The sequence below is a fragment of the Equus quagga genome, chromosome 14 (assembly GCF_021613505.1).
Source record: "Equus quagga isolate Etosha38 chromosome 14, UCLA_HA_Equagga_1.0, whole genome shotgun sequence".
In the NCBI taxonomy this organism is placed as follows: domain Eukaryota; kingdom Metazoa; phylum Chordata; class Mammalia; order Perissodactyla; family Equidae; genus Equus; species Equus quagga.
In genome coordinates, this window is record NC_060280.1 from 97,367,886 (window position 1) to 97,382,408 (window position 14,523).

The 14,523-nt window shown below is 51.7% G+C and overlaps 1 protein-coding gene across 1 annotated transcript in view; it reads left to right on the forward strand.

Moving 5' to 3' along the window:
- The window catches only part of THEG (theg spermatid protein), a 9,650-nt gene extending 6,238 nt beyond the window's left edge, over positions 1-3,412 (forward strand). Inside the window, exons 7-8 of the mRNA XM_046638346.1 lie at positions 1,496-1,655; positions 2,750-3,412. Of these exons, the coding sequence (XP_046494302.1) occupies positions 1,496-1,655; positions 2,750-2,988 (399 nt within the window). The 3' untranslated portion in view covers positions 2,989-3,412. The remainder of the gene's footprint in view (positions 1-1,495; positions 1,656-2,749) is intronic.
- The last annotated feature ends 11,111 nt before the right edge of the window (positions 3,413-14,523 follow it).

Sequence of the window (14,523 nt, forward strand, 5' to 3'; positions counted from 1 at the left end):
CCTCCAGCCTGTCCCTCCTCCAACCCGTCCCTCCTCTAACCCGTCCCTCTGTGGCCGTCCCTCCTCCAGCCTGCCCCCCCTCCGGCCGTCCCCCACGACTGGAGACGCACCGTGGGCGCATCAGACCCCAGGATGTCCTTGATTAGAGCAGTGACTGTCCTCTTTACGGAGGACAATTTCAACAGGAAAAGGACGCAGAAAGAGGGAAAGAGGAAAGTTCTGAGTGACCTTAGAGGTCGTTTCAGCCGATCCCCTGCCTCCACGCTGGCTCCTGCCAGCCCTGTACTGAGCATTTGGGAACACTAAATACACGCACACGGGCGCCGACCAGCATTTGGCAGGTCTGGGAGGAGCCCATCTCCTCCTCTTTAAGGGAGAACTCACTTCACCAGCTTCCCCGTGCCCCCTCCGTCTCTGGGGCCTCTGGGGCGCCCGTCGCTTTCCGCTCGTCAGTGCCGTCTCCTCACTGTGCGGTGGGCAGACGGCTTCACACATAGAGGAGCCCGAGGTGCGCTGGGCCGGGAACGAGGGTCAGCGGGCCGTGGGGGGCAGCCTGGGAAGAGCGGTCTGGTCTGCACTGTTCTGGGGCCGGGAGCCGGTGACCAGCAGCCCCCAGAGCTCAGGCCGGGTGCCACCCTGAGCGGCTGCACCAGGGCCGACCGTCTCTGTGGGGCGTGGATTCCCCAGGAAACGCTGCGAGGTCATCTCTGGGGCCAGCGGGTCCCGCTTCTCAGGGAAACACCTGCAGAGTTTCCCACCGTCACCCCCACTTGTCGCCACGAGCTCAGCCTCGTTTCCATCATTTTATGCTTTATTGCACGTGTGGACCCGGGAGCCATAATCGCCACATCTCGTGTTTTTAACGTGCTCCTCCGGCAGCTTGGCTTTCTCGCTTTTCCCCTCGATCTGTGCTGCCTGGAGCCCTGCCCGCTGATGGTACCAAAGCAATGCTTTTGCTGCTGGACTGTGTCCTCTCGTTCAGACGTACTGCAGCCAGCTCGCGCAGCCCCCAGCGATGGCAGCCAGGAGTGTGCTGTGAAAACGCCACAGCGCTCACGTCCCTGTACTCGGCCGCCGGGGTTTCCATTCGCGGTGTCATCCTGTGAGCACGCACAGCTTTATGAGGTGGACAGGTTGCTGTCCACAGAAGTGTGTGTGAGGGTTTCTTTCTGCCCGTGTTCCTGCCGGGGCTTCCTAGTGTCAGACTTTCTCAGTTTTGCCACATTTTTTGGCAGGCAGGGACATTTTATTTTTTAATTTACGTTTCCCTGGTCCACAGGGAGGAGTGTTGACCATTTAGCTTCCTCTCCTGTATGATTAGCCCAATCCTACTGGTTCTTTGGATTATTGATTTAGAGTAGCTCTTTACATATGATGGCTACCACTCTTTTGCTGAGCACATTAGTCTTTTTGTGTTATTTTTGGGGTCTTTTTGATCCAGGGGCCTGTGGGGAATCGTAGACTGCGCTGCTCTTCCCTCTAACTCTTTTTCCAGGTGTCCCAGGTGTCCCGGGCTGCCCAGATGGCCATCCCCAGTTCCAGGATCCTCCAGCTGGCTAAGCCCAGGGCTCCAGCCACCCTGCTGGGAGAGTGGGACCCCGTGCTGAAGCCCAAGCCCCACGTGTCAGACTACAACCGCCTCCTCCACTTGGCCAGTAAGTTGGTTCCTGGGGCTTGGTTCCTAAGAGGCCCTGTGTCCCTTCCCCTGGACACGGGCCGGGGTGGGGGGGCTGCTTCTGCCAGATTCCTGCTCCCTCCTCCTTCACCTCCTCCCGAAACTGCAGACCCGCCCGCCTCCCTGGGGTCCACTCCTGCCGCAGCCTGCAGGCTCCCGGGGCTGGCAGAGGGGCTGCTCCACAGGGAGAGAGGCGCAAGGGAGAGGCTCGTGGTCCTGATGCAGGGGGTGCTGGCTGAGAGAGCCGCCCATCAGGGCGAGTGGGTGCAGAGAGAAAGTTGGGTTGCAGGGCTGGGGGCCCAAGAGCCAAGCTGGGGTGCGAGGGCAGCTTTAAATCCGTGTGGGCCCAAACCCCTTCCTGCCTCCAAGCGAAGGGTCCTCATGCGGAGGTTGCATGCTTGTCGTAGGGGATTCAGAAAACGCGGGAGGACACGCAAGGAGGAGTCCTGCCACCAGGGACAGTGCCGTTTGCAGGTTTCCTTCTGGACACACGCGGCCTGGACACGCAGACCCGGGTCGCAGAAGGGGGACAGGGAGGGCACAGTAGGTCCCCGTGTCTTCCCTCGGGGGCTGGAGACGGTCCGTGTGGCAGATGACCTCACTGGCATCCGGTTGTGGCCACATTCCCAGGAGGTCAAAGCTGCGGCCAGGTCAGGCATGAAGTCTTGGTTTGCTGACGTGGAACTTAGTGCAAGCGACTCCATTTTAGGCCTGTTGTCTCTTTTTTAACAATTCCCACCCCTCCCCAGCCCCTGGCCCCCACGAGCCCACTCTCTGTCTGTGGATCTGCCTGTTCTGGATGTTTCCCGTCAATGGGGTCACACGCCGTGTGTCCTTCTGTGTCTGCTGCTCCCCCTGAGCGTCGTGTGTTTAGCTCCGTCCACGTGCAGCCGTGTCAGGGCCTCGCTCCTCTTCACGGCTGCGTCGTGCTCCAGCGTGTGGGGGGACACATTCTCTTTGTCCATCTTCCATCGCCAGATGGGCCACTGGCCTCGGGAGCTTTGACCCGCAGGTTGATCTCGCAGGGGGAGTGGCCCTGGCGCCTGACGCTGTCCTTCTCTCCTGCCCCCTCAGCGCCCAAGGCCCAGTCGGACCAGTGTGTTCCTGACCGAGACCCACGCTGGGAGGTGCTGGAGGTCACCAAGAGGGCAGTGGCCAGTCCTCGCATCGTCTCCCTGGCGAAGCCCAAGGTGCGCAGGGACCTCAACGAGGGCTACGACCCCTACCGCATCTCCCCGGCCTCCCTGGTGGCCCAGGCGTCCCCTCGCCTCTACGAGCTTGCCACCCCCAAGGGCATCACCAAAAAAGTGTGAGTGACCCAGGCCCGGCCTCTGAGGCCCGTTCCCAGTAAACACCAAGTGCATCTGAACCCTGTGTGTGGCTGCTCCGAGTGCTCCAGCCTGGAGGGAGGCGGGCAGGACCTCGAGAGGAGGGATAATAATAATATTTATGTTGGTACCCAACCTGCGGTCTGTCCAGCCCTTTTATTTTCCAAGTCACTTTCACCTGCCGCCTCAGGTTCTCTGAGGTCGGACTTCGGCCTTGTCCACGTCAGAGCCGCCCTCGGAACCTCTCACATCCAGCTGCGTTCTGGGGTCCACACACACCGCAGACTCGGAGAAAACAAGCTGATGCTGACTGCACGGCTCGTTGATCTTTATGGCGACCCAACGATGGGGCTATAATTGTCCCCATTCATGAGATGGAAACTGAGGCTCAGAGAGGCTGGGAAGGACCCACAGGCCCTGTGTGGGTCTCCTGTGGCTGCTGTAACAGACCACCATGAACACTGGCTTCAAACAACACATACTTATCACCTCACGTCCTGGGCTCAGGAGTCCGACAGGGTCCCACGGGGCTAAACCCAGGGGTGGGCAGGGCGGGTCCCCCCGGAGGCCCCAGGGGAGGAGCGTGTCCCGCCTCCTCCAGCTTCCAGAGGCTCCGCGTCCTGGGCTCGGGGCCCCTTCCTCCGTCCGCACGGCCAGCAGCGCAGCGTCTCCATCTTGGCCTCTGACCCTCCCGCCTCCCTCTGCTCAGGACCCTGGGATGACCCTGGGCCCCGGGAATCCAGGGTCACCCCATCCCAGGGGCCTTTACTCAGTACCACCTTCAAAGTTACCATGTGAGGTGACACACCTGCAGGTCCTGGGATGAGGATGGGGACGTCTTTGGGGCCGTCATTCAGCCCACCACAGTGGAGAGAGAACTTTTCTGTCTCTAAAACCCTAGACAAAGTCTTGTACTTCACTGGCTCCGACTGGGCCACCTGGGGACCAGTCTCTGGGTCCTGAAGGTGACATCTGACTGGCGTAGGCCAGCCCCTGACAAGCGTTCTCTCAGAGCCCAGCGAGTATCCGGTCCTGAGCCATGAGCCTGAGAATCCAAAGTCATTACCAGACTCTGAGTTCTTCGAGGACATCAGTTCATTCAACAGTTTAAAGAGCATTTATTGAACACTTACAGGTGCAGACTAGACAGGTGTTCAGAAGAAAAGGGTTAAAAACCCTCATCCTCTTCGGTGATATGAAGATACAAATCGGTGACTAAGTGACGTTCACAGAGGCCGGGCAACTCGCTGTGACAACATGGCGATTGCTGAGTAAATGGCTCCTGAAGATGGGGTGGGAGAGGTCCTGGTGCGTTTGTTGAGTGAATGGCTGAAATCGCTGACCCCTTCTGTGTCGCTCTGGTGGTGCAACGGGAAGAGGAGGGGGAGCTTTGGAGGACGCAGTCGTAAGGAGGAGCATGAGTGGACCGACTGGACCCCGGCCCTCTGAGGTCGTGAGCTCCCATCCCAGAAGCAGGGCGTCCTCCGTCCACAGCCTGGACTGTGTGGTCAGCTGAATACGGCTCCAGAGATGGCCAGGTCCTAACCCCGAAATCCGGGAAGACGTTACTTTAAGTGGCACAGGGGCCGTGGGGGCCATAATGGGATCATATAAAGGACAGATGGAGTGAAGGCTGTGAGATAAGATTATCTTGGTCACCTCGTGGGTCCAGCATGATCGCTCGTCCTTATGAGAGGGAGGCAGGGGGAGATGGGACCTCAGAGAACCAAGGTGCTGTCGCCCCAAAGCAGGATGGTCCGCTTTGGCCGTGGAGACGGGGAACCAGTCCCAGAAAAAGCATGTTCTCCCCCGGACCCCAGAGGGAGCACGGCCCGTTGACACCTGGACCTCTGCCCAGTGAGAGCTCTGACCTGCGGGTAACAGACGCGTGCTGTTGTCAGCTACTGAACCTGTGGTAATTTGTCACAGCAGCAAGAGGAAACTCAAGCGGATCACAAGTCACGGAGGCAGCGTTTGAAGACCCTGTACGGTGACCGCAGTGGGGCTGGCGACCCACAGGTGCCTTGAACGACTCCCACCAACACGGGGCCTCGAACTGGGTTCTCAACCGTAGCAACCTGCACAGCAGAGCAAAACGAAACTGCGAGCCACGTGAAAGTCCAAAGTGACGCGCGTGTCCTCTGGCCAAAGGCGCCTCGCACCTCGCATTTAGCGTTCTCACCGAGGCCAAGGGGAAGCCTCGGGCTTTCGGAGCTTCCAAAACGGAATTTAACTGTCGAGGGTCACGTCAGCCTCGTGGCGAGTCCTTCCCTTGTCCCTCCTCTCAGTCACGACTAGACAACGTCCACTGACCAGCAGAGGATCCACGCGCAGCGGGTGAAGCCTGAGGGCCAGGCAGCTGCACCCCCGCAGGCAGGCGGGCTGGACCCCGGGAAGCAGTGGAACCAGGGGAGCGCCCCCTACCTCGGGCAGTGGTCCAGGCCGAGGACGCGCACGTGGGAGTGAGTGTGACTGAGCGCGGAGCCAGGGGCGGCGGGCCTGTGCAAACGCACCCCACCAAGTGGCGGCAGCCCGGCCCGTGCAAACACAGAGCAGCCCAGCTGGCACAACTGCGAGTAGCTGGGGCAGGAACGGAAAGAACAGCCCCTGCCCCCAGTGGGGGATCCACCCCCAAAGCATGATGAACCACAGCAGAACTGGCGGCCCAGCCCCCAGTGGTGGCAGCCCTGGCACCAGCTCCACCAGCAGCAGGGGCTGCGTCCAAGCCCCCGGGGCCCTGGGCCCCCGCCAGTGACAGCAGCACCTGTGAACCCAGCACCCACGGCAGTGGCACCACCAGCACCCAAGACCACCTGGGAGCAGCAGCGCAGGTGGTGCACGGACAGCAGGGCCTGCACCCAGAGGAGCACGACGCCCAGGTGATCGGAGACAAAGCGACCAAAGCTGTACCCACATAAGAAAAGGTGGCGACTGCCACAGATGCGCTGGCAGAGGGTCAGTTCATGGACACCGCGAGGAACCGCGGCAGCAACGCGGCATCGCAGAAGGAAATGCAGCTCTCCAGGAGCAAACCTGAAGTCACAGGGGATTGCAATCTGACAGAGAATGCAAAACAGCTGTCATAAGGGAACTCAGTGAGTTACAGCAGACTCAGAAAGCGCAGTGAGCTCGGGGATAAAATCAGTGAACAGAAGGAACACCTCACCAAAGAGATTGAAGTGTAATAGGAAACAAAACAGAAATTCTGGATGTGAAGAACATAGTTAATGAGATTAGAAAAAAATGTAGAAAGCATAAAAAATAGAGCTGACGTTTTAGAGGACAGAATTACTGATTTAGAGGCTAGAAACCTAGAAATTCTTCAGGTGGAGGAGGAGGAGAGAGAATTAAGATGTTTAAAAAATGAAAAAATTCTTCGAAAAGTATCCGACTCAATTAGGAAAAGTAACGTAGGCATTATAGGCCTCCCGGGGGGGCGGGAAGGGAGGGAGAAAGGAGCAGAGAGCTTGTTCAAAGAAATAATAGCTGAGAACTTCCCAAACCTGGGCAGGAGCTGGTCATGCAAGTACAGGAAGAAAATAGAACTCCTAATTACGTCAATGCAAAAAGACCTTCTCCAAGGCGTACAATATTGAAACTGTCGACAGTTGATGACAAAGAAAAGTACTAAGAGCAACAAGAGAGAATAAATGACCCACAAAGGAGCCTCCATCAGGCTTTCAGCGGATTTCTCAGCAGAAACCTTACAGGCTAGGAGACAGCGGAAGGATGTATTCCAAATACGGAAAGACAAAAATTATCAGCCAAGGATACTCTACCCGGTGAAATTATCCTGTGGTTATGATGGAGAAATAAAAGCTTTCCCAGATAAGCAAAAGCTGAGGGAGTTCCTTGCCAGTAGACCTCCCTACAAGAAATGACAAGGATGCCCTCGCACTGAAACAAAAAGGCAAAGGCCTACAAAGCCTTGAGCAAGGAGACAAATAGTCAGACATGATCAGAAAATTGCAGCTCTATATCAGAGTAGGTTGGCAGACACTTAATTATAACATAAAAGATAAAGGGAGAGAAAGCATCAAAAATAACTATAAACACTTCCATTTAGTCACAAACTTACAACACAAAAAAAGAATAACTTGTGACAACAAAAACATAGAAAGGGAAGGAACCTGCTTAGGCTAATGGAGATAAGAGGCTGTCAGGAAATGGACTATCTCATCTACGAGATCTTTTATACAAACCCCATGGTAACCACTAAACAAAAAATCAGAGCAGAGCCACAAATCATAAATGAAGAGAAAACTGAGAAAACCATCACAGAAAACCCCCAAACTAAAATGGCAGGGAAAAGAAACAATGGAAATATAGAACAACCAGAAAACAAGTGATAAAATGGCAGCATTAATATGTCAATAATCACTCTAAATGTAAATGGATAGAGTTCTTCAATCAAAAGACACGGAGTAGCTGGATGGATTAAAAAATGAGACCCAACAATGTGCTGCCTCCGGGAAACACGTCTCAGCTCTAAAGACAAACACGGGCTCAGAGTGAAGGGATGGAAGGTGATACTCCAAGCAAATGGCAAACAAAAGAAAGCGGGTGTCGCCATACTTAGATCAGACAAAGTAGATTTCAAGATAAAAAAGGCAGAGAGAGACAAGAGGGGCAGGACACAAAGATAAAAGGGACACTCCATCGAGAGGACGTGGCACTTGAATATCTACGCACCTAACACAGGAGCACAAAAGTACACAGAGCAACTACTAACAGACCTAAAGGGAGCAATTCACAGCAACACAGTCATAGTAGGGGCCTCAACACCCCCCTTACATCATCCAGACAGAAAGTCAGCAAGGAAGTAGTGGAATTAAATGAAAAACCAGATGGACTTAATAGACATTTATAGAACACGCCATCCCAAATCAGCAGAATACACCTTCTTCTCAAGAGCACATGGAACGTTCTCAAAGTTAGACCATATGTTGGGAAACAAGGCAAGCCGCAATAAATTTAAGAAGACTGAAATCATATCAAGCATCTTTTCCAACCATAATTTAATGAAACTAGAAATGAACCACAAGAAAAAAGCTGGAAAAATAACAAATATGTGGAGACTAGACAACATGCTACTGAACAGCTATCAGATCAATGAAGAAATCAAAGGATAAATAAAAAATACGTGGAGACAAATGAAAATGAAACACATCCTATGAACTCTTACGGGATCCAGCAAAAGTGGTTCTAAGAGGGACATTTATAGCAATACGGGCCTTCCTCAACAAACATGAAAATCTCAAATAAACAAACTCACACTATACCTAAAAGAACTAGAAAAAGGACAAACACAGCCCAAAGTCAGTAGAAGGGGGGAAATAATAAAAATTAGAGCAGAATAAACAAAATAGAGACTAAAAAAACAGTAGAAAGGATCAATGAAACTAAGAGCTGGTTCTTTGAGAAGACAAACAAAATTGACAAACCCTCAGCCAGCTCACTAAGGAAACAGAGATAAGCCTCAAACAAATAAAACCAGAGGCAGCCCTGACGGCCTGGTGGTCACAGCTTGCTGCTCACCATGTTGGCAGCCCAGGTTCGCTTCCCAGTCGCGGCACCGCGGCGCCGTCTGTCAGCAGTGGTGACTCACACAGAAGAACTTGAATGGCTCACAGCTAGGATCTACAGCCACCCACTCGGGGTTTGGGGAGGAAAAATAAGGATTGGCAACAGATGTGAGCTCAGGGTGACTCTTTCCCTGCAAAAGTCAATAAATAAACTAAAAGAAATCAGAAATGAAAGAGGAGCAATTACCACAGACACCACAGAAATACAAAGGTTTATAAGACAGCACTATGAAGAGCTATACACCAACAAACTAGCGATAACCTAGACGGAACGGATAAATTATTGGAACCATATAACCTCCCAAAACTGAATCAAGAAGAAATAGAGAATCTGAATAGACCAATCACGAGAAAAGAGATTGAAACAGTAATCAAAACCATCCCCCAAAATGAAAGTCCAGGACCAGACGGCTTTCCTGGTGAATTCTAGCAAACACTCAAAGAAGACTTAGTACCCATCCCTCTCAAACTCTTCCAAAAAACTGAAGAGGAATGGAAGCTTCCTAACTCCTTCTACAAGGCCGACATCACCCTGATACCAAAACCAGACAAGGACAACACAAAAAAGAACATTACAGGCCAATGTTGCTAATGAACATTGATGCAAAAATCCTCAACAAAATACTAGCAAATTGAATACAGCAATACATTAAAAGGATCGTACACCATGATCAAGTGGGATTTCTTCCATGGATGCAGAGATGGTTCAACATCCACAAATGAATCAATGTGCACACACCACATTAACAAAATGAAGCATAAAAACCACATGATCATTTGAATAGATGCAGAGAAAGTATTTGACAAGATCCAACAGCCACTTATGATAGCAAAAAACTCTCAGTAAAATGGGGATAGAAGGAAAGTGCCTCGACATAATAAAGGCCATATAGACAAACCCACAGCCCACATCACACTCACTGTGGAAAAACTGAAGGCCATCCCTCTGAGAAGAGGAACGAGACAGGGGTGCCCACTCTCACCACTCGTATTCAACGCAGTACTGGAGGTTTTGGCCAGAGAAAGGAATAAAAGGGATCCAAAAAGGCGATGAAGAAGTGAAACTCTCGCTATTTGTGGGTGACATGGTTCTATATACAGAAAACCCTAAAGAATCCATCAGAAAACTATTAGAAATAACAACTACAGCAAAGTTACAGGGCACAAAATCAACATACAAAAATCAGCCCGTTTCTGTACACTAATAACAAAGTAGCCGAAAGTGAAGTGGAGAGTACAGTGTGATTTGCAACAAAAAGGACAAGATACAAAGGAACAAATTTAACCAAGGAGATGAAGGACCTACACACTGAAAACTGTAAGACATTATTGAAGGAAATCAAAGAAGACATCAAGAAATGGAAAGATATTTCGTGCACATGGACTGGAAGAATAAACAGTTAAAATGTCTATACTACCCAAAGCAACCTACAGATCCACTGCAGTCCCAGTCAGAATCCCAATGACAGTCTTCACAGAAATAGAACAAAGAACCCTAAAATTCATATGGCGCAACGAAAGATGAAGAGCCAAAACAATCCTGAGAACAAAGAAGAAAGCTGGAGGCAGCACAGTCCCTGACTTCGAAATATGCCGCAAAGCTACAGGGGTCAAAACTGCACGGTACTGGCAGAAAAACAGACACAGAGACCAACAGAACAGAATCAAGAGGCCAGAAACAAACCCACACATCTACCCACAGCTGATTGTTGACAAAGGAGCCAAGAACACACCATGGAGAAAGGAGTCTCTTCAATAAATGGTTTTAGGAAGACTGGACGGCCACAGGCAAAAGAATGAAAGCAGACCATTATCTTACACCACACACAAAAGTTAACTCAAAATGGATTAAAGACTCGAGTGTAAGCCCTGAAACCATAAAACTCTCAGAAGAAAATACAGGCAGTACACTCCTGGACATCGGTCTTAGCAGTAGCTTTTTGAATACCATGTCTACTTGGGCAAGGGAAACAAAAGAAAAAATAAACAAATGGACTACATCAGGTTTAAAAATTTCTGCACAGCAAAGGAAACCATCAACAAAATGAAAACACAACCCATCAACTGGGAGAAAATATTTGCAAATCATATATCCACCCAGGGGTTAATTTCCAAAATATATAAAGAACTCATACAACAAAAAAATGAACAAGCTGATCAAAAAATGGACAGAGGATATGAACAGACATTTTTCCAAAGAAGACATACAGATGGACAACAGGCACACGAACAGACATTCAATATCACTAATTACTAGGGAAATGCCAACTAAAAATACAGTGAGATATCACCTCACACCCATCAGAAGGGCTACAATTCATAAGACAAGAAACAACAAGTGTTGGAGAGGATGTGGGGAGAAGGGAACCCCCGTACATGGCTGGTGGGAGTGAAAACTGGTGCAGCCACTGTGAAAAACAGTATGGAGCTTTCTCAAAACAATTAAAAATAGAAATATCGTATGACCCAGCTATCCTACTACTGGGTATTTATCCAAAGAACACGGAATTAACAATTCAGAGAGATTTATGCTCCTCTGTGTTCACTGCAGCACTATTCACAACAGCCAAGATGTGGAAGCAAGTGCATCGACTGATGACCGGATAAAGGAGATGTGGTGCATATATACAATGGAGTACCACTCAGCCAGAAAAAAGACAAATTTATGCCATTTGCAACAGCATGGATGGACCTTGAGGGTCTTGTGTCAAGCAAATAAGCCAGGCAGGGAAAGACAAACACCGCGTGATTTCACTCATATGTGGAAGATGAGCACACAGGTGAGGAGAACAGCTCAGCGGTGACCAGAGGGGAAGGGGACTGGGGTGGGCGAAAGGGGTAACGGGCACATACGTATGCCGACAGATAAAAATTAGACTACTGGTGGTGAACGAGACGCAGTCTACACAGAAACTGAAATATAATAATGCACACCTGAAATTTAATTTACACAATGTTATAAGCCAATATGACCGCAATACAAAACTTCCACTTTAGTCTATGTTTAATTATTATCTCGTGACTAAAGGAGTTAATAAAGAAGTGTGTGCACCGCGTGGCACAAGTGCTGTTGTGGCAGGCTTTATTGAGATACAACACGGAGAATTTACGCTTTTTCTGGTGTGATTCTGCAGCACGGACACAGGCGCGGGTGTGTAACCAGCACCACAACACAGACACACGAGTCCTTGCTCCCAAACCCCCAGCGGCTCTGCCGTCAGCCGGTGCTCCATCCCCAGCCCTGGCACCGTGGCTCTGTCTCTGCCCATAGGCTGAATTTTCCAGAACACTGGTAAACGGGAAGGTGTGCTGGTGGAGGGTTCCGCGTCCTTCGCTCTGCCTTCGCTGGTCCCTCGTGCACAGTGCGTGGTTGGCGTTCGCCCTGCGGTCCGTTCTGAGAGTCCCTCTGAGTTTTGCCTTTCTGCATCTCCTGATCGCACAAATATTTGGTCTTAGTTCATCATATTTGTTACACTTTCAACTTGTATTCCTTCTTCTGCCTGCTTTTTGAACCTTTCAAAATATGACTCATGCTTTGTGTCAGAGGTGGCATCCCCGGCAAACAGAGTCTGGGACAGAGGTTACGGGGCAGGAGGATTTCTGGGGATCCCCTTGCGGTCAGCCCCGCGGGCCGTGAAGGAAGTGGGACCCGACGGAGGGAAAGTGAGTTGTGACCGCCGTCTTGGCTGATCCCGTGGGGAGCTCTGGAGCCTGACCGTCGTCCCCTGTGGTCACAGGTTCTGGGTGTTCACACATCTGCACGACCACCCCCGGGTGCTCGCAGCCTCCGTGAGGGAGGGCGACGCTGGGCGAGGCAGACCTCTGCAGCAAAAGGCAGACGGGGCTGAGAGCCACCGGCCAACGAGGTTCCCAGCAGCTGGGCAGCCACTACGGTCCACCCCTGACCCGCTCGCCTCCATGGTGTGCTCTGGAAACACGTCCTTGGGGGGAACCCGCAAGGAGAAGCTGAGCGGGATGAACTACAGCCCCCCACTGCTGCCTAGGAGCTGAGGCCACCATCCTGGGCTCCGCCACACGCTCTCAGACACCCTCGAGGCTGGTCTCCAAGCTTCCCTGGTGGGTGTCTCAGGCCCCCACGCTGAGGGGTTGATGCCCTGTCAGCCCACCGGTGCTGTTGGCTTCCTGTCAAAACTGGGCTCAGAGAGCCCGATGGGGGGACTGGCTCCGTCGCGGTCCCGCGAACACCGTGCTCCCCGGAGTCTCCGCGCCCCCTCGCTGCCCCTGCTGCGGCCCCTCCTTTCCTCCTACGGCTCAGTGCAGACACTGCTTTTTATTTTCTTAGCTTGCTTTCTTTTACTTTTTATTTGAAAATCATTCAGGTTTACAGAATAATTGCAAGAATATGTATAGTAAACAAAGTATCCACACTCTCCCCCAGATTCAGCTATTAAAATTTCACCGCACGGCTTATCATTGCACCCTCTCTCTCTGTCTCTCTCTGTGTCTGTGTTTCTCTCTCTCTCCCCGTGGACTCTATAGATATAAAATACACTCTTCTGAACTACCTAAGGGTAAGTTGCACACTTCATGGCACTTACTCTGTCTCAGTTCGTTTAGGCTGCTTTAACAAACTGCCATAGACCATGTGGCTTATAAACAACAGAAATGTATTTCTTAGTCTGGAGGCTGGAAGTCCAGATTGAGGTCCTGGCAGATTTGGAGTCTGGTGACTTGGGGCTGCTTGCTGGTTCCCAGTCGGCACCTTCTCGCTGTCCTCACGTGGCAGAAGGGGCGGGGCGCTCTCTGGGGCCCCTGCCATGAGGGTACTGATCCCATTCATGAGGCCTCTTCCCCCGCATCCTAATCACCTCCCACAGTCCCACCTCCTGATACCATCACGTTGGGACCATTAGGTTTCAATAAATGGATTTTCGGGGTACACATACATTCAGCCTATAGTAACCCCTAAATACTTCGGTGTGAATTTTCTGAGAATAATAATCTTCTCTTACATAACCACAGAACACTTACTGACTTCAGTAAACTTCACATTGATGCAATACTTTACAGCTGAATTTCAATTTTCTCGGCTGAGCCTCGGATCCAGCCCAGGACCAGGTCTCACGTTTAGCTGTTGTGTCTGGAAGGTGTCCACGGGTCAGTCTTTTATGGCATCAACAGTTTTGAAGAGCACAATCCTTTCTTTTGGTTTGTCTAAGAGAGTATTCCTTCTCTGAGGCTTGTCTGAAGTTTCCTCAGATGCAGGTTGTGCATTTCCGGCCAGATTAGGTGACGCAGTGTCCTCCTCAGGGCACCGCCCCTCACTAGTGACGTTAATTTTTGACACTTGGCTGAAAGGCTGCTTCGTTTCTCCTCTCTAACTGAGGATCAGTCTGTGAGGAGAGACCTTCAGACCTTGGATACATCCTTCTCCTCGTCGGAATCCCCTTCTCCCCGCATTTCACATGCATTGGGAGGTTCTTGTCAAACTTCTCTCCCAGGAGCCTTTCTGGCTCCCCAGGACTCAGGCCCTTTTGCTCAGTTGCTGCCACTTTTTAGGACACAGAGCCCCCCTCTCTTCATAGCTGCTCATGCATCTCTCAGCCTCCCTGGACCCCTGGCTGTCCAGCACCCAGGAAGGGCTGTGGCGACATTGATTGATTAATTGAATGAATGAATGACCAACTGTTCCCTATGTCAGTGAGGACTCTGCCACAAGGGCCTGAACCCCCAATTGAAACGGTGTAAGCCAACACCAGGAGTGGGGGCTCACTGACTGATGTGACCATGGAGGGCAGGGGTGCGGCTCCATCCCGCTGGCAGGTCTCAGGGGCTGGGGCAACACTTTCCTACCGACCGTGAAACATGGTGCCCTTCTCAGCATCCGGGTGGCTGCCAGCCGGTAAAGGAAAGGGGCCGGGAGTCCCCCGACTCCCCAGATCCATTCCTCCCGGCCTCAGCAGGCACCCCCCCC